The sequence below is a fragment of the Blennius ocellaris genome (genome assembly GCF_963422515.1).
Source record: "Blennius ocellaris genome assembly, chromosome: 5".
Lineage (NCBI taxonomy): Eukaryota > Metazoa > Chordata > Actinopteri > Blenniiformes > Blenniidae > Blennius > Blennius ocellaris.
The window spans coordinates 8,048,013-8,070,147 of record NC_137654.1 but is presented as its reverse complement, the minus strand read 5'-3'; the positions used below and the strand labels follow the sequence as shown (position 1 = coordinate 8,070,147).

The window sequence follows — 22,135 nt, the reverse complement described above, 5'->3', positions numbered from 1 at the left end:
GATGGTTTCACAAACGACTCTGCTTTAGTTTATATAGATGTAACTCAAGTCTTAATTAAAACAGGATGTTAAGAAAGAGAGAGAAAAAAACTGTTTTAACTAGACAAAGTCTCTCTGTATTAAACATCAACAAGGAAATAAAACAAAATACTTCCCTGAGTTTTATGGCCCACATCTGCTTTTGTGGCATTTTGACAAGATAATTGCAAGCTAGGAAAAAAAGACTGACTTGTAGAAGAGTATATGAACATTTTTTTTTTTCAACTTGGGGGGGAAAAAAAATCTCACAGAACTCCTGTTTCTGACTCACGATGGGAATTTGACGTGTCGTGGCATGACAAGTACAGGTGGGACTAAAAACATTAAGTTCCCCTCCAGCGGTTGATGAAGAAGTGATTTCATGTCATGATGTGCTGCACCTGGGATTGACTTGTCCGACCGGTCTGCTGTGGATAAAGGTCTCTTCAACGTATTTAACCCACTTTATCTTCCGTTTAGTTTTCCTGCCGTACTTAAGACTAAACTGCTTTGTGATGTAGCCAAGTTACTTTTCCACATTTCTCACGTAAACAGAAAGACGAAGCTAAAATGCTGCTTCTTCCTTGATGCAATCTCATACTAAAAATAAAAGTCACTCTGGTTGAAATCTACCACGACGTAGAGCTACTACTTTAGTTCTATCAGGATCTGGCCCTTCAGAGCAGATAATAGCAGGATCTAGAAATCTTTCGATTTTAGCCAAAGGGGCGGGACCAAAGGGGCGTGGCCAAAGAGGCGTGTCCACAGGCCAATTCAGTTGAGTGTGATTTTGAAGTTAAACTTACTGTTTTACCAAAGTGTATGAAATCCACATTTCCCAGAGAAATTAGTTTATCAGACTGTTGAAGTTACGTGTGCGGGACAAGCATTCAATCTGGAAATCTTTGAGATTTAAAAAAAAAAAAAAATCAAAATTGGAATGTTTCATATTTCCTGCGGTTTGGCTGGGGGAATTGGCTGGGTATGCACTGGCAGGTTGCTTATTACTTATGTTTTGTGTTGTTTTCCGTTAGTTTCTCACGAGTTAAGATATCATGTACTCTGTGGTTTTCATACATTACACCTTTGACCTTTTTTTTTTTCCCCACAAAAGCTTAATGTAAAAGTCATCAACAGCTGCCGTCATGATCACAGAACCGTTCAATGTTTGTCCACAGAATTATTTCAGTTTTCATCATCGCTCAATTTAACGGTCTCTTGACTCGCTTTCCCTCCTGGTTTCATTGCATCAGTTGTGGTTTCCGACGTGTAGTTTAGGGGAACTGAATCAAGCAAACAGCAGCCATTCCCAGCAGTACCAGTCAGCACGGAGTCTCCATTCCCTGTGGTCATGAAGAACCTCGTCAGCCCTGTGGGTGTTCGATAAACCATCTGCCGGTGAGAGTTGTGTGGTAAAATCTAACGAGAGTCCCAACAACCACGTAATTTGCCAAGCCAAAATATCCCCATAACCGTGCGTCTTTTATTGTGAAGTCTGCCGTCTCTGTAAAGTGCTTCCAAAACCCCGGGAGGTGCTGGATGTTGTATTCCTAATGATGGGCATGTGTGTAATTACAGCGCCCTTAAGATAGAGTGACGTTGTTGTGCCAACGGGCTGACCTGGCACTTCCCCACTGCCTCTGCCACGTCTTTAGATTTTAATCAAGAGTCGATCCCGCCTCAGACAGTCGGCAGGTTGAAGGCAAAAAAAGAAAAAGAAAAAAGAAATGCTTCTTGATAGAGACTTTACTGTAACTATGAAAGACAAGCCTTTCATTAAAAGCAGTCTGGAGCTCACAGTGTGTCATCATCCACCATTAGTAGAGCAAAAGTTTGGCACTAATTGTGGAAGGGGGAAAAAAAAAACCCAATACAGTCTCAGAAAAAAAACAGCAAAGAAAAAGTGTAATGGTTTGCTACAGTTGTTGGAATTGAAGACCTCAACCCACCGATGGGATGTCCCGAGTTTGTCTTACACAAAACAAGACACTGTAACTCACAGCAGTTACTGCGTATACAACATCAACACAACGGAAGATTACTGCTTCTCTCAGCACCAGGTATAATCAGTAATTTGAAATGGCACTGGAAATAATGGCATTTGCAGCAGGTACAGTTAGTCATTATGGAGCGTCCATGAGTAACCGGGAAGTGGGAAAATTCCCAAGTCTGAGTTTCCCAGTCCAGAAAGTTGTCTGTCTGTCTGTCTGTCTGTCTGTCTGTCTGTCTATCTATCTATCTATCTATCTATCTATCTATCTATCTATCTATCTTCTAAGTGGTGTAATGCATTATTTTACATTTTTTGACAAAATGACACAAAATTAAAAGAACTTCAGAGATATAAGACAGAATTGCCTGAAAGAATTGAAGAAAAACGAATCAGTATCCTGTTTTAATTCACCTAATTGTGACTTTTTTTTCGAAGTCGGGTGGAATTCAGCATCCTCATTATTTTCACTCAGAATTTTTGTTTTCCTTGGAATAGAAGTCACAATTCCGTGGTTTGAATCAGAAGAAATAGAAATAAAATCAACATACAGTATATATAAAGTCAACTTTCCAAGTTCGCACCATTCATACAAAATACTGTTTTTACCTTTCTTTTAGGAAATGTATATTTGTCCTGAATATTATAGGCATAATTCATATCATTCCATTTCGCTAGACTACTCTTTCAAACTATTTCATCGTTCATCTGTCAAATTAGATTAACTTCAATGTTGCGTTCATGTGCTCTGCGTAAGAGCGAACGTTCATCAGGGCAAATGTGGGGGGAAAAAAGACAGAATGGTTTGACATCACTCGTTGCACAAATTATTATTTTACGCTATTTAGTTGTTTGTTTTGTTAATAATAAATAACTCCACAGATTTATTTATTTTTAACAGCAGGGAAGTTGAGAAGAAAGTTGAGACCTAAAATACCGAGCAGTCCATGAACGCAGCCTGATAGTGAGCGAGGGTGGGAGGAAGAGGAGGGGGTGGGGGGTGACGTCATGGCACGGTGCCCGTATGTTCGGAGGAAAGTTTTGTGTCTCTTCGTCAAACTTCGGGAACCGTCGGAGCGGATAACGAGTCCGACTCGCAGCAATTAACGGCGGTTAATGAACGACTTCCTGACCGGTCCGGGTGTCTCGCATCCTCCGCCGGGCGCTGCTGCTGCTGCCGGTGCCGGTGGTGGTCTTTGTATGAACCGCGTCGAGGCAGCGGCCAGGGCTCCGGGGCTCCGCCAGCAGAGCCGGTCTTCAGGATGAAGATGCCCCGGGGAGGACGCCTGTTCCTGGCGACTTGCCTCGGCTCGCTCTTCGTGCTCGTGCTTTACTTCCAGAGCATCACCAAGCCAGGTAGGATCACCAAAATAAAACCCTGTTAAACTAATGAAATTAAACCGAAACCCCCTCCTCGTGTACAGTTGCACTGCTTCTAGCCCTGACAGTAAGTGTGACACTTTTAAAATAAAGTGCTTCCGTGCACTTTTAATGGTTTCTGTGGGTGTTTTTTTTTGTTGTTTTCTTGCCAGATCAGTAAACCCATTGACTCACACAGCAACACTGGCACACCTCTGCACACTAATGTGCATGTGTGAACCAGATGGCATCATAACGACATGTGAATGAGACCCAGTATGAATAAGCTCACTGTGAACACTGGAATGTTTTCAGAGCCCCCTCCTTCTGAGGACCCCCCCTACATTCCTCTGACCCTCACCTCTCCTCTGCCTTTGTTTCCTGAGCGGCGACCCACTCCATGCTCTGAAATACAGACCGGCTCCCAGGGGACCGAGGATTTCCAGGGTGAAGAGTCAGGGAAAGAAGGAATTAAAGAGGGATGATTGATTTGGGAGGAAGGTCTGATGGAGGAAAGCAGGGAAAGGGACAGTGGCAACACTGAGTCTACAGTGTCCACATGGCCGAGGCTTCAGATATCTAAATGACACTCGTCTTATTCCTCTCCTGTGTATATATATAGAGAACTATATAACAAAAATAATGCCTCACACAGATTGCCAACTGAACATGCATGATTCTGCCTAAAATAATCTCCTGTTGACAGTCGGTGGCAGCTCAAATGTCTCTGGAATGAAATACTGACTGTTCTGGAAAAAAGATCACTTCCCCTTCAAGTCTTGCTGGACATAATGTTCAGAATGTCTTCTGCTGTACACGACCCAGCTTTAACAACGTCTCTCTTATGGTAAATTCACACCACAATAGCTGAGGGACTCGGTTCGATTGGGCGGAGAAGCTGAAAACTTTCACTCCTTCACTCACTTTCCCACTACATTTTTCAAAGTGGAACAAACTGCTGGGACAAGGTCCTGCACTTTTAACTGCTACTTGTTTGGGGACCGCTCTTGCCCCAAATAGTCGAGGAGGAATTTTAAAAAAAGCACAAGGAAGAAGAGAATCCGACTCGTAATTACGTCCCGAAATACGACTCTGTGTTTAAAGTAGTTTCATTCACAACGGGTAAAGTGGGGCCCTTTTTAAAGCCGCTGCTCGCTGTGATTTTCTGGCTGTTACAGGGGACGGATAACAATTATGGGAGACTCACAGCGCGGTGCTGTGGCCTGACATGCTAACTACACAATTTTCAGCGTTTCTGCCATTTCTGTGGAGTGTTTTTCGAAAATGTTGCCGCTGAAACGTGAAACGTGAAGCGGTGTGGCGTGAACCGAGCCCTTCAGGGGGTCGGCTCTATCTTCTAGAACGTGTCTTTATTGTTGTTTCGTGGTAGTTTTGAAAACGTCTCGCATGTATGAAGACGCTCAAAATGTGATGCGCGTGAACAGCGGCGACGACGTGAAGCACCTTTGGAAACAAAAACTCAACTGAGCCGTTGCTCGTTCCATCACGTTTTGAAGGTAACCCCCCCCCCCCGCCCACACACACACACACACACACCTTTGCTAACTGCGTGAGGCAGACACACAAACCACATATTGCCAAACCTTACAGGCAGCACACTTCAACACTCTCACTGACCCCCCCCCCCCACCCCCACCCACTCCCCCTCACGACGCGACCTGTTTCAGCATGCCTTCTTCAGGGCCTCACCAGCAGCAACAAAAGCCACATGAAAACACAGTTGGAGCCACATTAGAGACGACTAATTCGCAGCATGTCAACAAAGCGTGGTGCCCTCCTCAATTACCCAGCATCCACCCCAGTGCGCGTTTCAACCACCAGCCTCAAAGTCTCGTTTCTCCCCCAATTTTTTTATTTTTTTTTCCCTTCCCACATTTCTTTTCACTTCTCACTTCTGCTCAGCGTTTAAAGAACCGAGCGAAGCAGTCGCAAGAATGATCCGTCACAGTGGCTGTTCTACGCTATTATAAATGGCGCTAACAGATGCAGTTTATCGGCATTTTTTTAACCTTATCTGCTGTTCCATCTGTGTAACGCATACGGTACTTCCCAGTCAGACACGTTGGAGGGCTTCCTCATACACGTCTTGAATGGGATTATTGTAACTACGTTGTGATGTCTGTGAGTCAAAAATGTAAATTCCTTAGGTGTGAGTGTTTGCTTTCGAATGTCTGTGGCGAATGCGCTTGCCGCCGCCGGACACTGTGACCTTTGAGTTTATATCCTGAGATGCTGCATGTTTCAAGTCTAAATATACACTAAACTGCAGGCTGATCCTGGCCGAGTGTCGGATGAGTGTTGGTGCTTTCAGTTCTTTCAGAAACTGTCACACAATTTGGTTTTGATAGCGAATCTTCAGTAGATGCAGTAACCGTGCAAAATGGGTGTAAAAAAATAAGTTTTTTGGGGGTTTTTTTGGTGACATTTCACTGTATTGTGCACCAGAAAATATCTTTAAAATTGATTTCATGTTGAGAGTCACTTTTGGTAGTAATTGTTTGGTTTTGTTAAAAATATAGTTTTAACCCGGCCTTGCTGGTTCCCACCTCGGCCCTTTGATCCTGGACTTGGTCGTCTAAAAAAGTCTGAAGACGGCAAGATACATTTAACTACATTTAATTTATTTAAGTAAGTATAGCCAAATGCAATGAACAGTGCGGGACAGCAGGGGAACTCATGCAGGAGCACGGCCACAAAGTGTGCAGAACTTCCTGCCAATTGGAACTGACGTCTTGTTACCACGCAGGAGTTTTGGTGTTATTCAGACTGAAGCTCAGTTTAATATATATTTTACAATTCCTTCAATATAGACATTTTCATCACATATACTTGGCACTGGAACAAGGAAAAAGTTGGGGCTTGTTCTGATATTGGAGAATAAGAAATTTCTATAACCAAAATATCGTCCGGTTAAAGTCTTTTCATGCTGGCCTGATGGGTTAAAGTAAATGTATCGCCTTGTAGTGACGTGTCACATAAACGATGACGATGTCCGGTCAATGTGGCAGGAGCGATAAAAGCGTGGATGGTCACTTCCATATATCAACAGAGGATCGGATGCACATATCGGTGCATAGCGGTGAGAAAAACCACGTGTGAAAAGGAAACGGGGGAGCCCCAGGTTTCCACTCTGTTTTACTCATTGCTTCTCATCACCTGGCATGAAGATTAGTGCCACCAGCTTTTCAGCTCGACGAGTCAAAGACGCCATGCCCCTCACGACGGCGCTTGAATGGAAACTGGACGGCTCACGTTTCTGACTTTCTCATACTTCGTCTCAGGCTCGCGCTCGATTCACGTGGAAAGTGCCGAGTGGACCCGCGAGAGAGCTGCAGCCGCACACATGTGCAGACTTCTCCGTCTCGGTCGCGGTTGGGAAGTTGCGCAAACTCCGAGGGACGGACGGGCGTACGCTGCAGAACGGTTGTCTAATAGTAATAATCTGAATTCTGTGGTCAGCGTTGCGTCAGCGCATTGCCGTTGTAACTGCTTCTGCAGTACTGCTACACTCTTCCTGTGTTCCCCTGGCCTCATCTGTGTTGCGTTTGTAAGCATTGTTTTTTCAGAATCCGCCGTGTAACACCAAGCTGCGCTCCGACGGTAACGTGGCCCGCATAGTAGCTGCTGAAACCATCCCATGAAGACAGTGCAGGGACGAATTCAGGACCGTTACTATGGATACCCTCGTGCACTTTGAATGTCATTGAAGAGTTTTCATTGAATTAGAAGTTGTTTAGTTATCAGTACTATTAGAATCCTGTCGTGGCTTCATTTACAGCTTTCGTACAATCATTCCGCATAAAAAAGTGTTTGCTTCTCGTAGTGCTTGGCGGTTTTCTCCCCTTGATTTGACGGGTCGGCGCTTGGTGACGAGGTGATCGGCCCGTGAATCTGCTGAGATGCGATGAAGCTCATGTAACTGCTGAGTAATCCCACAATACGTTTCTGACTAGTTTTGGCACCGAGTGAGTGTTTTAAGCTCCGTGCTGGACTCCAAGCAGGTTGGTTTGGAAGCATCTCCGCTTTTTTCTTCCTCCTCTGAGCCCGAGTAAAGACTCCACCAAGGCCTCGGTGTCAGACGAGTTCAGACAGGCTGCATGTGGGACTTCTGAGTCCATTTCCTGGACCCGTGTTCTGGCTCCTCTGACTTGGCGTCATCCGCACCCTGTGACGCTCCTCCAGCTTATTGAAGGGTCTTTCTAGACCGCACTGTGTGAGCAGGATCTGCAGAGGCTGTCCAGCCATCAGCTTTCCTATTGATGGCAGCAAAGTGCATTCAACTGTGATTTAGCCAAACTTGACCTGACATATTCAGACATTTTGAGACCTTTTGAGAGAATGTGACGTAATGTGCAATGCATTCTGGGTAGTAAACAAGCATAGCGGACCGCGTGTATCAGAAGAAGTAGTCACAGGAAGAAAAAGTTGAAAAATATCTTGCGTTTAGACGTGGAGTAGTGAGGAAGGTCTGAAGGCTACATATCGTGGTCGTTTGTGGCTACCCATTAGCCATGAGCTAACTAGCCTAGCCACCATGGGCTAGAGCAGCGGGACTTCCGGTTTTGGTCGCGACCAATCAATGAGCCGTGTTTCTTCTTGATTTCCTCTCTGGTCAGTGTTGGTTTTCAGCGACAGCGCCCCCAAATGAGCAGCTGTTGTAATTGCGTGACGTTTTGTGAACAAGTGAATGTGAACGAGGGAAGGTGAACAAGTGAATGTGAGCGCCACCCGAACCAAATGAAGGTGTGAAAATTCTCAGCTCCCCTCCCTCCCAAGGGAACCGAGTCCTGGACTATCCCAATGTGAAAAGCCCCTAAGAAGAAAAGAGAATGGATAGATGATGGACCGACCGTTTTCTGTCTGTTCAAGCTGTAAGATTTGCTTGAATGTAGTGAGCGAACACACACACACACACACACACACACACACACACACACACACACACACACACACACACACACACACACACACACACACACACACACACACACACACACACACACACACACACACACACACACACACACACACACACACACACACACACACACACACACACACACACACTTTCATTTGCCCCTAAGCGCCTCAGCAGACAATTAAGCCCCGTGTTTAATACCAGACAGGAAGTACAGTTCATATTATTGTTGTGCCTCCATTGTGTGACTTCCTGCAGCCGCGGCCGGGGTTTGTTCACCGAGGAAAGAAATATGAGTCGTGTTCTGCGTGTTGTTGTGACCTCATTAGTTGGATTGTGTAGGGGGATCGCTTTCTCCATTTTCTTTTGGGACCTGGAGGCAGTGGTTTTCTTTGCTGATTTTTAACTTGAGCTCAAAATAAAAGTAATTTTTTTTTTAAAAACTGGTTGATGTTTGATGGATATTTAATGACAGGACATTTGTTCAGATCGTTTTGATGCCTCTGTTCTGCAATACTTTTACTGAATTTTGCATTTTCTTTTCATTAGAAATAATAATCATTTGAGTTTTTAAAATGGTTTAATTACAAAACCTTTTGTCGCGTTTCTACTCTGGAATGTCTTGCATTTGACAATAGATGTTCTATACAACTAGAACTACACAAGAATCCATGTATAATTTGGTGAATCGGCTATTTTGTGGTTTTTATTGGTGCCTTTCTGAGCACTCAGTCACTGAACAATGAATTCAAATGCATATCAATGTATAACAAAACGAGAACTACAGATCTGTAGCATAGAACAAAGCCAAAGTGAAGTGTGGTGAGAAATCTTGAACAGATGAGTCTTTAGTCTGGATTGAAAACAGGACAGAGAGTCTATGTTGCTGATTTAGGATGGTAAAGAAACCCAGAGGCATGAAACATGCGTGTTTCATAATATTGTTCCCATTTGTGGACTTGTACATCAATGCGTCTCCATTCTCTCTTTGTTTTAAGACTTATTTGATTGTTTTCCAACTTGTTTTTAGGCCAGATTATTTTGGAATGATGCAACTGCACAGAAAACAACCTAATCTGTCCCCGCTGGATTGAAGAAAAGCTTCTATTGTACATAAATTCCGTGAGCCTGACTGAGGCCAGTGGAAGTCTTGTTGATTGAATTCAAAGTGCTTCTAAAACAACTCTTTGCACCTTTAACTGGTGTAAAACCACCTGCAACCCAGCGCTACTTCAAGTCGACTTTTCTCATTCAGTGTGAGCAAAGGCGAACGCAAGACGGTCCACCACACACCGGCCCTTTAACATGGCGGCATTGTTTCAGCGGTGACACAGCGTGGCGACATGTTGCCTTAAATGTTACTGCGACTCATCGGAGAAAAGCTGTGCGCGTTGGCCACCAAGCATGGGGGAGACGACGAGTGTGATTCATACTCCTACGCCTTCAGTTTGACACATCGACTGTCCTCGCCGTGAGCACCAGGAGCTCAGTGTACGAGCCACATCTGAGTTCTACGGTTGCTAAAATAAGATTTAATGACATGTCATGGAATTCAAATCAAGCCGACCTTGGCTGCATCAAAGGACTTGAATGTGTTTGTGGTCCAGTCCGGTTACCCTCGAACCATGAACATTGACTGTGCTCACGGCGCTGTTGGCCCGCTGCCTTTACTCGCCAAACCCTTCTGCTCGGTTTGCTAGGTCGCCGTTACTCGACCGCAGGGCAGGAATACTCGCCTCTATTCTCCCATCTCTCCCCAGCCAGGAGACACAATAGAGAGTTGTCTGATCAACAGGACGAGCTGCCCTGCGGGAACCTGCCTCGCAGCGCTCGCTCTGGCTTAACACTGTCGGGACGGGTGCCAGCAGATAATAACAGCTGAGCTGAATCTACAGTAAAAAAAAAATCCAGTTGGTGGAGGAGGATGATGGTTCCTTTTAAAATCCAGGGCATCACCGATGCAGCTCACAACTGCTCTGCAATCAATCCCCTAAAAAGCGGCGAATATCGAGGCTTTTCTGATGCAGTGGTTCTCAATAATTTTCTGTCATGCCCCCCCTAGAGGACAAAAATGTTTTCAGGCCCCCCCCGAATTGTACTACCATTGAGAACCTGATAATATTTATTTATTTATCTGTATAAACCACTGTATGAGTTGCTGGCACCAGCATTCTGCATACAATCGCCTGATTATCAAAATAAATTAATAAAATGAGCTGGAGGCCCTTTTTTTTTTATCATTCAAGCATAAATAAAGACACATACTGAAAGTCGCGCCTGCCTCACGCCCCCCCTGACACCCCACCACGCCCCCCCAGGGGGTCTCTCCCCCCCCCCCCCCCCCCCATTTGAGAAGCACTGCAATAAGATGACTCTGTCATCCTGAGCCTCTTCTCTTCTCCTCCAACCTGAGCACGCTAGATTGGCTTCATTGTGCGTCCACGCTGCCGCTTATCACCCGACACAGCTGTTGTACAATCAGACCAGAACTGTTGTGATGCCTTGAAGGTTTCCCACAAAAACCAGCAGCTCTTTGGAGATTGCCGTACGCCACACGCTCCACCTGCCGGCTGTTTTTCCTGCACCAAAAGTCTATTGATTCAGCAAACGTGCTCTGTTGTGTGAAACACAAAACCCCCCTGGCTTCGGCCACTTACCTTTAAAATTGCTCAAAAATGGTCGCAGTTTTAGAACAAAAAGAAAGCATCAGCAGGTTTCTATGCAAAACCAGAGCGAGAGGCTCGTGTGTGACGTATTGAAAGAAAGCGGCGTGGTTTTATTGACCGGTCGACTCTGATTCTCTGATGCATTTATAGCATTTTTTTTTTTTTTTGCATCCTGCTTTTTGTGGCCGAGCTAAGATTCGTCCTTGGTCCTACATTATTGGAAGAAAAAGCCGCAGTGGACTTTTCAGTTTTTGTAAAGCTGAATGTTGAAGATGGTGGTCACGTGGCACATCAAGTGCCGCTCTCCAAATTCTCTTCATTAAAGTGGCTCTTCGCCAAATGAATCAAATTCTCCAGCTCCTCTGACCCTTGCATCAAGAGGAAGGAGGAAAGGTACAACTCGCCAGCAAACTATAAGCTGCAGTCGTCCAACGGACACCAAATACACGTCTTGCCTGGAAGACCATGGAATGAGCTTGAGACTCATTTTCCTGTCAGCTAGAAATTGTAATTAAGACCAGTCGGCTGCTCTGAAAAAGAAAATTGCTCAGACATTTTGTACAGTTTAAACATTGTCCCCAAAAAGATCGCATGCATTAGAAGCACTTTGAGGAATTAAAGCACAGCCTAATCTTAAATGCTGCTGGAGTCAGGTTAGCATTTAGCATCGCGGCGCACCGTGTTCGCGCTCAACACAACGCGTGACCTTCCTGAAGACTTTAAACCTTCAGCTCGGTTAAGTGGAAGCAGATCTTGTGGCGGGTTGTTGTTGTTGTGATGAGCCACGTGATCTTCTCAGACTAAGTGGGATCAGAGCTTTCCCAGGTAAGAGATGTCGTTTTGTGACACGGCCCTCTTGTTTCCTTGCTTTCTCAGTGAGAGAACAGGGTGACACCTGTCTGCTGTGTGTGGATGGAGCCTTTTACACAAAACAGGAGAGTAATATTCCTGGTCGTTCAACTGACTGACTCGTCAATGGAAAATGCTTTAGCTAAAAGGTTTGAGCACCACAGAGATCGCCGTCTTCCCCCCATAATTTGCACAAACACGTTTTACCCTGTCGAGCGCTTCGAGAAACAATCTCAAAATTTGCTTCAAACCCGAGCAGCCCCACAATTCAGCCGTATTTATTTCGTGACATATAATAACGCGACGTTGCTGGAGCCTCACAAATTGCAGGGAGTCTCCTCGGCCTGGCGTTTGACCCGGGAGGACTCCGGTGAAGCCTCTTCTGTCCTGCAGAATTAGAGAGAAGCCTGCAGGTAAACAAGTTGAGCTGAACTCTGATGATATGCTTTTAAGGTGCAATCGGCCACACTGGCGTTCCTGTTGCATGTCTGACACGCTAGAAGAGTAAACAGGATCACCGGTGAAGAGGGCGGGGGTGGGGGGGGGTCAGGAACTGCATGCCACACTACAAAGGAAACCACTACTCGTAAAGACACCTCATCTTGTTGCTCTAATTACCCCCATCTGCAGCCCGGAGCATGTGCACAGTGCGACACCTTCAAAACAAACATCGACAGCCCAGCGGCCTCTTCCTCCCGATCGACCCGCGGCCCCTTCCTGCCGTCACGTCCCAGTTTCACTCACTTTCACCCGAGCGGAGGCCGACTCTTACACCATGTGAGACACGGTTTCTCCTCAGCTCATGGAAAACTTCCACGGCACAGCTCCCTCGTAAAGACAGCCCTTCTTTTTAAGTGCAGTTAAGTGGAATTATACCTCTTAAGTGTATCAATGCCACTAAATCCTCCGGCCTCTCTACTGCAGAATGGAAAAGGTTTTTTCTTTTTTTTTTTTTATATAAAAATGGGAACTTTATTTTCCGGCGGTAACAAGCAGACATTTCTTTCCCAGGAAAATAAGAATGATAGAAGAAAATGTAGGTTTCGTTGGGCCCTCATGCACACTGTGACGCTTCTTCTTCTCCACCAGTCAGATAATGACAGTAAACGGATTGTGTTCAGAGGCCTGATGGAGGCTGAAACGCAACATCACCGCAGGCGCTTCCTCTTCAGCGTTGTCGTTTCCTGGGTCTAGCGAGGAAGCCCAGCGTTTCTGGTGTGCGCGAGTGCAGTCACGACACGGAGACAGAATGAAAGTAACGATCACGGCGAGGTCACACAGTGCTTCACTTCAAAACACGGACGCCGATCAGGGAAGCGTCGCTGAGTCAAACTATTAACGCAGCGGGCGACATCAGACTAACAACCAGTGACTTCTTCATGGTGACACCAGGAGGTGGAGACGTTTTTCTAAAAAATAAAAGATCAGATGAATGAAACCGGTTGGATATTTACCGTAGCGTTCCACGTCAACATGTTCAGTAGTGTCAGAAAGATCATGTCCAACTATTCTCTTTTTAGATGCATGAAAATTCAAACCGAACTATAAATATTGTTGATTGTAGTTTGAAGCAAAAGTGTTGACGGACACGCTGGCTTGTGGCGTACTGTAAGAAGATTATTCATCAATGATTCATTCCATTTTACTGTAGGAGCAGGTTTGTACTACAGGCATTATTTCGACATGCAGAAGCCACGATATTTCAGGAAATGATTCATCACGGTCCGAGGATGGTGGGAGTTCCACAAGAGACACCACTTCCTCATAAATTCTGCTCAACGGCAGTGATGGGCAGCTGGCCGGCCCCTGGAGCCACATCCAGCTCCCAGAATAGCACCGGACTCAGACCAACTTTCATTTTGTAGTAACGTCAATCAGGGAACTCATGAAAACTACATCAAGTTTCACATATTGCACTAAGATTTAAGAAGCCGTTGACTTCCTTCGCACTCGTTGAGGCAAAGACGTGTATGTTGACTTCTTTTGTGTAGCGTAGTGTAGCAGTTCACAGACGTGTTGCTCATCGTTCCATTTAACAATGACACATCATGTCCTGTTCCCTTCATGACACCAGTGAGTGTGTGTCCTCAGAGTTTTCTGTAGAAAAGGGAAGAGCCTTCACAAGTGTGTCTGGACCTGCTTTCCAGCTTCCTGAAGCAATATTGCAGAGTGTGATGAAGGCTTATCTTCATCACGTCTGCACAGCATACCCCCCTTGTTCAAACCTGAGCTGGGTGCTACTGGAGGCCTCCCTCATTCACTGTCACGTAGACCTTCGTGGGAGTGGTGTGAAACATCTTTACTGACACATTTACTGTTCCATTTTACAAATATCCGGCGGAGCGTTCAAAATGCTGAAGCAGGAAATGAACGTCTCTGGGGCAGGCGGTGCGGAGGAGGCCACAGCCTCGGGTCCAGTGGACACATGTACTCTGCTCTTTTGATCCTTTTTCACCGAGCTGGTTCCGGTACGAGCTCCAAGACCAGAGCCTGACTGAGCACCAGTCCTTTGTGTTTCTACGCCCCGGCTCCAGCCTCTCCAATCTGGTGCTGAGTGAGCGCCAACACATTGCCTTAACACCCGGGTGTCTTCATTCATTTCATTCACTATGGACACAAAAGTGAAGCAGCGCTGGACTGAGAGTGAGATCCAGAGCTTCCTGGCACCAGCAGAAACTTGACCAGCTCCTCAAGAAAATTAAGTTTAGAAAAAAACCACAAGAGCAATGTTGGGAAATCGGTTTTGTACATAGGTGGAAAAAAGAATTCCTTCAAAATGAGCCAAACTTATTTTGAAAGATGTGTTGACGTGACAGGGTGTCCAACCAGGTCTCCCATGTGTGAGGCTGCAGTTTTACCAGTGAGCCACGATGGCTTCATACATGATGTGTCGACTTGACAAGGCTTTGGTGTTTGATATAAAATGGGTCCAGTGATGGTTTACGGTGATGCGGTGACGTTACTGGTTGCTTTGCCAATGGCAAAGCAACCAGTAATGCCAGAAATGCCAGATTGGAACCAACTCGGCATCGAACCAGCACCCGGTTCTTCTTGGCGAGATGTTTTGTGGAGCTTCCTGATAATGATGGAGGCTTGTAATCATACATGGAAAACATATTTCTTACGCTTGAGGCACAAAACAGACAGTACAAGTTAGAAAATGCCTCCTCCTGCCCTTTCACCTTCACGTTGCTGACTGATATTCTTTCCACATGATAGTCTGCTGGTTTTTTGTTTTTTTTTCATCTGTCTATAGGTGCTCTTTGAGGTATTTTCCATCCAGCTCCTCTCTGCCTCTCTGGCTGTGTGAGATAGTAAAGCAGTCCTCTGCATTGTTTGGGTCTGCAGTTAATGGGAGAACAGTGATCCGCACCGGGGGGGGGGGGGTCGTCTCATCTACCCCCCACAGGCTGGAGGAGATGAGACGAGCTCTCCAGCCACGTGGTTCCCTGCAAGCAGGTCTGCCGGAGCTCGTCGTGACGTGTAACGCCACCCGGCGCCACCAAAACACTCCGCCAAGTCATTGTTTGCAAAAGTTGTTTGCAAACTGTCCCATGGGTGTTCTGCCTGCCCGTCCTGTAAATCTCATGGCAAATAAAAACATTCCTGAGGAGTGAAAGTTCTGAAGGAACAGAGGCTTATGTAAGAGTTGCAGCATTTGGAAGGAACACAGTGTTCTTATGGAATCTATAAATGAAAAAAAAAAAGAGGCAGGAGTTTTCTTTTTTCGTCTCTTTGAGGAGGGATAACGTCATGACTGAATGCAACCAGAGGAGAGACGGAAAGTTGGCTGACTGACCTTCCCTTGGACTCTGGTCTAAAAAGAGGGTTTTAATGTCCTACATATGGACTCCATGCTCAGTGTTGCTATATGGAGGATCTCTCTGACACACGCTCCTGTTTTCTTTTGTTTTGTTTCTCTATTTTTGTTGATTCTGACTCTTGTGAAGCCCGAGTTGAAATCTTGTCACATGTTGCTGGTGTAATGGAGTATTTCAACTAGATAGATTCCTCACACATTGAACATTGCTTAATTATAGTGGGTCTATACGACGGGAGAAACAAGCTTGTAGGTATGTTTGGTTGTGTCACAGGACGTTTCCAGTCAATCGTTTTTGTGTAAACAGCTGAGGATGTATTGCAGTACTGCCACCGAGTGGTCAATTCGGGGAATTATAAATACTTTGATGTGGATTTTCAAGATATATTGATGCTCTGTTTGTCTGTCGACTTTTAAAATATTGATATTGTTACTGGAGCTACTTTTTCGTAGTAAACTGGTGTTTATTGATGCAGCTGGATGAAAATGGCAAACTTTCCTTGTGTTTTTGGTGTTTGTTTCCACCACAGCGGTGCTCAGAACCACCATAAAGACACTGCCGAGGCCAAAGAAAAAGTCACACACTCTAATATTCCGTTGGACCGCCTTTAGCTTTGAGTACGACACGCATTCGCTGTGGCATTGTTTCCATAAGCTTCTGCAATGTCACAAGATTTATTTCCTTGCATTGATGATGGGAGAGTCTGAGCGCTGCACAAAGGCTTCTCCAGCACAACCCAGAGATTGTCAATGGGGTTAAGGTCTGGACTCTGTGCCGGCCAATCCATGTGTGAAAACGATGTCTCATGCTCCCTCAACCACTCTTTCACAACTTGAGCCCGATGAATCCTGGCATTGTCATCTTGGAATATGCCCGTGCCATCAGGGAAGAAAAAAAAAAAACCCCATTGATGGATGAACCTGGTCATTCAGTATATTCAGGTGGTCAGCTGACCTCATTCTTTGACCACATACTGTTGCTGAACCTCGACCTGACCAACTGCAGCCGCCCCAGATCGCAGCCCCGCCCCCCCACAGGCTTGTACAGTCGGCACTAGGCCTGACTGGCGCATCGTTTCATCTGCCTCTCTTCTTACCCTTGATGCCCCATCACTCTGGAACGGGGTCAATCTGGACCACATGACCTTCTTCCATCGATCCAGGGTCCAATCTTTACGCTCCCCAGCAAGTTGAAGCCTGTTTTTCCAGTCAGCCTCACTGATTAGTGGTTTTCTTAAGGCTCCACAGCTGTTCAGGCCCAATCCCTTGAGTTCCCTTCCCATTGTGCGTGTGGAAATGCTCTTACGTTCACTATTAATCATGGCCCTGAGTTCTGCTGTTGTTTTTCTTCGATTTGATTTCACCAAACGTTTAAGTGACCGCCGATCACGATCATTCAGGATTTTTGTCCGGCCGCATTTCTTCCTGGAAGACGATGGTTCTCCACCATGCTTCCAGTTTTTAATGTTTGATCTGACCCTTCTCCACGACGACAGGATGTGTCTTTCGCCACGGTTGTTTAAGAAATGAGACGCCACTCATTGCACCAGTCGGGGTTAAATAACTTGTTGCCAGTTGAAAGCTAATGGCCCCCGCAGTAATCGTCCAATAGGAGGCTCTTACCTATTTGCTTAGTTAAACCCAGGTAGCGACTTTTTTTTTTTTGGCCAGGCAGTGTACAACTTTTTGACGACGGCCTCTCAAGGTGGAACTTTTCGATAACTCCATCTCCATGGAAACGGGGGCCCGGGGGAAACTTTTCTGAAACACCAATACCGCACATGGCCGCAGTGAACCGCTCTGGCCATGTGCAACAAGGACTCATTCATAAGGATGAATGCAGTGTGTGTTGCTCACTCATGAGTTTAAGTGAACATTTACATCTGGATCACACCTGGGGACGCATTTTATTTCTTCCAATCAGCCGATACGGAGTGGACCAAGACGAAGAAGAAAGGAGCTTCAATGTTTACAGCTTTGCTGTTTCATAAACGCAGCACCAACTAGTGGGCCGACGGGAAAACAACATCATTCTCTGTCTTTCTGCCGTTTCCGTGTAAACTGCCGTCGATTCCAAGATGTTGTTGTCGAAATGGGAAACTTTTCTGAAATGAGAATGCAGAAAACAACATGTTTTTACTTGAACTGAGGCCTGAGGCGGAGAATAAAACGTGCCGTTTGCCTTGGCCTTGTTTTTAGGGCTAAAATATTAAAGAACATCTCTCTTCTCGCACATGTACACGTTGTTTTACTTTTGTTGTTTCTCATCTAAATGAAATTACCTGCATAAATTCAAGTCCAGCTTAATAAAATGATCATATCTGGACGTACCGGCTGGCAGCCGGTTCACTGCGACCGCGATGTTGTAGCTCGATTCTTTCCAGAGCATCGGTCGCGACCGCAGGGATTCATTTCCCCCCGTGTCGAGTTACATTCACCCTCACCTCTGATCCGACTCGCTGCAGCTGTTTTCACTCTGCAACACGACTGGAACGACGCCGGTTCTCTCCGAGCCCAGACCTCCTGCCGTGAGCTTCAAGTAGAAGAAAATGAAATAACACAGTCCCAACTCCAAAAACCAAGCCGAGTACTGCAATATATTATCGCCACTTTAAAACGAGCCGCGATAAATGAACTGAGCTGCTTCTGGACATGGAAATAAAATATAAATATTGAATATTACAGCCTGTGGCGGAGGTCTGGTATCGGTCAAAGTGATGTGGCACTCCAGCTTTTGCACGTCGTATTTAATGTAATAAACTGTGTGTCTGTAGAAGCTGGAGTGAAGACGAGCAGCAGCCCAGGGAAGAGCAGGAGAAGTCCACTGCAGACCCTCTACAATGGAGACCAGGTGAGAGACACACACACTCTCTCTCCCTCACCCTGACCCAGAACCAATGTGGAACCAACCGTCAGAGGTCCGTCCTGCTCGGTAATAATCGATTATATAACGGGACCTAAACTTAGACCATCAAAGGCTCTTTTGTTGTTCTCGGTCGTGACGTTCACGAGACCAAACGAGGAGAGCTGAGGACGGGCAGGTCCGTCCACAGGAGACATCGGTCCATGTTTTGTTTGGGTTTTGGAAATGAGACTAAGCGAACAACCTCGTATCTGCTGCCTGTGCTCCAGGCTCGCCGTTTGACCATTTCGGCGTCTTTAAAGTTTCTCTACCACTGAAATATCTTTAAATTAAAATTCCCATAAAAGGAATCACGTCTGCACGAAGATGGTGTCCCGGCAGCCCGAGTGAAAATATCAACATTTGACCAATTACAAGCCTGAAAAGAAATCCAGACTTTGTGAAAGAAGGAGTCGTCACGCCACGAGAATAGTCTGAAATGTTGTGAAACTCGAAATCGAGGTCTTGTGAGATCAAGTGTACAAATGAGATCTTGCCTTGGGATTCTTTGGGAGTTTCCGTGACGCTAAAATGGCAACAAACCCAGCAAACAAACCCAGTCTGTTCTGTTCAATAAGAATGCTGGAAACACATGTTTGTATGAGTCTAACGAGGAATCTCCATCAGAACGATATTGACAATGTATTGGAGATGTACATCAGCAACTATAACTGGATCTTTATTTTCATTCATCCCTTGTGGATTCTGGTAGAGGAACTTTAAAAATGATTTAAAGGCCCAGAAAACAAGTCAAGCATTGATTGAACCCTGAAGACAACCAGAGACAGACGACGGAGGTCGAGGTTCACACAGACGTGACCGAAACCTGGCAGGACTTTAAAGAAAGACACAGAAGACAACATTCCAGGGCGACTGTCGGTAGAGGTCGCTGGTTCAGTCGCTGCTCTGGACCAAGAGTTCCAGGGAAACAAACTCTGATTACTTTCAAATGAGTCTGAATAGAGGTGAACACTTTGATTAGCTGCAGACTGACGAGTGTGACGAAGTCTAAAGTGTCCTTTAGTGCAGAAACCAGTCGACCTGCTTGACGTGAAGACGAACGAGTCTGCGCTTGAATTCCTGGCCTGTACCGTCCCGACTCTCCTCGGTTTGAGCAAAGCTCAATTTCTGCAATATAAAATGTGTTTAATGTCCAGAGCTCAAACGACTAGTTCAGATATCAACTCGTTCAGGTGTGAAGCTAAAAGGTGGAAAAGCAGGTTGATTTCATCTCGTTTGTTCTGAATAACACTGGAAGTCTCGTTTCTTCTGCTCCTCGGCTCTCCAGCAGCTGGATCAGTTTTGGGCTCAGAGGTCGCTCCAGGGTCGCAGAGAGCTGCTGGAACAGGCCTGCCTGAGCCACACCAAGAAGAGGAGGGTCCTCTCACCGCCGGACCTCAAGCACTTCATCGTGGACGACAAGCACAGCCTCATCTACTGCTACGTGCCCAAGGTGGGTCCGCGGAACCTGGTGTCACACCGACAACCTGGAGGCTCTTCCTTCTGGTGCGAAAGCCAGCCTGCGCTAACGTATCGGTAGCAGTACAGGCGTCTCCTGTGGTTCGGTTCACGTACAAATGCGAGGTCAGCACTCCTGTAGCAGAAAACATTTGCTCGTTAAATCAAAGGTTTAATGAAACCAGTGAACGTTTTTACATGACGAGTCTCTGAAAACAGCTTCCAGAGTGCAGCGTTGTCACACCCGTCATGTTTTTTTAATTTTTGTTTTTATAATAATGATTCTGTAAGTCATTTTCTACACCATCATCTGCATGAGCTGAGACGTTTTTTTCACACAAACCTAATGCTGAGTCAGCAAAAATGTTTCCGACAATCATGACACAACGAACATGATCATTCTGGTCACCCAGTGTCCACACTTTGTTTCTTGGCATGTTGTTGTCGCCGAGGTCAGTCGTAACAGTCCGATGTCTTCCAGGTGGCCTGCACCAACTGGAAGCGCGTCCTCATGGTCCTGACCGGCGACGGGCGCTACACCGACCCCCTCGCCATCCCCGCCAACGAGGCCCACGTGCCGGGGAACCTGCGCGCGCTCTCCGAGTTCTCGGTCCCGGAGATCAACCGCCGCCTCCGCAGCTACCTCAAGTTCATCTTCGTGCGCGAGCCGTTCGAGCGCCTGGTGTCGGCGTACCGGAACAAGTTCACGCGCAGCTACAACACGGCCTTCCACAAGCGCTACGGCACCAAGATCGTCCGCCGGCACCGCGCCGACCCGGAGCCCGAGTCGCTGCGGCGGGGCCACGACGTGACCTTCCCGGAGTTCGTGCAGTACCTGGTGGACCCGCGGACGCAGCGCGAGGAGCCCTTCAACGAGCACTGGGAGCGCGTGCACTCGCTCTGCCACCCCTGCCTCATCCACTACGACGTGGTGGGCAAGTACGAGACGCTGGAGCCCGACGCCGGCGCCGTGCTGCGGCTGGCCGGCGTGGAGGCGGCGCTCCGCTTCCCCACCTCCGGGAAGAGCACCCGCACCGACGGCGACATGGCGGCGCGCTACTTCAAGCACATCAGCCCCTTCTACCAGAAGAAGCTCTTCAACCTGTACCGGATGGACTTCCTGCTCTTCAACTACTCCACGCCGGAGTACCTCAGGGCTCGGTGAAGCGCCGCCGCTCCGGGAGCGGGGTTTTTTTTTTGCACTTTTTTTGCGTTTCGCCCGAACTTCCCCGGCGCCGCCCGGCGGGAGACTCGACCCCCAGTCTGGTCGCTCGGTCTATATTTATTTCCACACGACTGAGTAAAAAAAAAACGTGACGGCGCGAGGAGCGGGCTCTCCTCTCGCCGCTCAAGTATTTATGTCCGCCGGTGCGCCGCGTATTTATTGTTCCGCTTCCTCTCGGAGGGAAAGTTGAGTTTTTTTTTTTCTTTTTAAACTGAAAGGCGACGTGGCTTTTTAATCCTTTAACACCTTATTTTTTTTTTTTTTTTTTGCACGTTGACGCGGAGCAGAAGAGCCGGGAGGAGCGCGAGGAGGCTGGAGTCTCTTCTTCTGTGGTGGACGAGCAGCTGCTGAGCAAACACCTCTGCATGCCTGTGGTCAGGAGCGCCGTCACTGCCGCCCTTTGTGGGGTGTTTGCAGGCGGGTGTGTCGTGTAGGGGTGGGGGGGGGGGTCAGTCACCCTACCGGCGGCCGCACTGTGCACGCTCTGTTCTGCAGACTGGAAACGCCTTGAAAACCCAACGAGTCACGCTGCTGGAGTGTGTGTGTGTGTGTGAGTGTGAGAGAAATCCGATTTTAAACTTTATGACCTGGAGGCAGAAACACTTGAATGTTTAAAACTGACCTTCAGTCGTCGAACCTTCATCAGCACTTAAAATAACCTGAGTAGGGAAACGTTCCTTCGCCTGCTTTACATTTCCAGTCTGCTGAGCGACACGTTTGTTAGAAACGACAAGCCGAGGAAAGAAAACGAGTCGCTGGCGTTGATTCCGTGTCCGTCTGCTCACTATTTATTTCTCACCGTCGTGTTTCAAACATTAGTAAATCTTCATCGACTCAGTTTGCAGGACGTCAACACTTCGTTCGAAACCGTATTGAAGTTTTTATTTTTTTTTTGTTTAAGTAGCTATA

The 22,135-nt window shown here is 46.6% G+C and overlaps 1 protein-coding gene across 1 annotated transcript; it reads left to right on the top strand.

Annotated features, from left to right (window-relative positions):
• The first annotated feature begins 3,142 nt into the window (after nt 1-3,142).
• On the top strand, nt 3,143-21,509 carry LOC308130754 (carbohydrate sulfotransferase 11-like). Its single transcript, XM_080497204.1, has 4 exons — nt 3,143-3,364; nt 18,416-18,492; nt 19,832-19,996; nt 20,483-21,509. The coding sequence occupies exons 1-4, from the start codon at nt 3,271-3,273 to the stop codon at nt 21,164-21,166; spliced, it is 1,020 nt and encodes a 339-aa protein (XP_080353330.1). The 5' UTR covers nt 3,143-3,270; the 3' UTR covers nt 21,167-21,509.
• Nucleotides 21,510-22,135: the final 626 nt, after the last annotated feature.

Bases quoted from the DNA above. Each gene is read 5' to 3' on its own strand.
- LOC308130754 (XM_080497204.1), top strand. From the start codon at position 3,271: ATGAAGATGCCCCGGGGAGGACGCCTGTTCCTGGCGACTTGCCTCGGC. The intron at 18,493-19,831 runs GTGAGAGACACA...TCGGCTCTCCAG, and splicing joins CCCTCTACAATGGAGACCAG to CAGCTGGATCAGTTTTGGGC. The intron at 19,997-20,482 runs GTGGGTCCGCGG...GATGTCTTCCAG, and splicing joins TCTACTGCTACGTGCCCAAG to GTGGCCTGCACCAACTGGAA.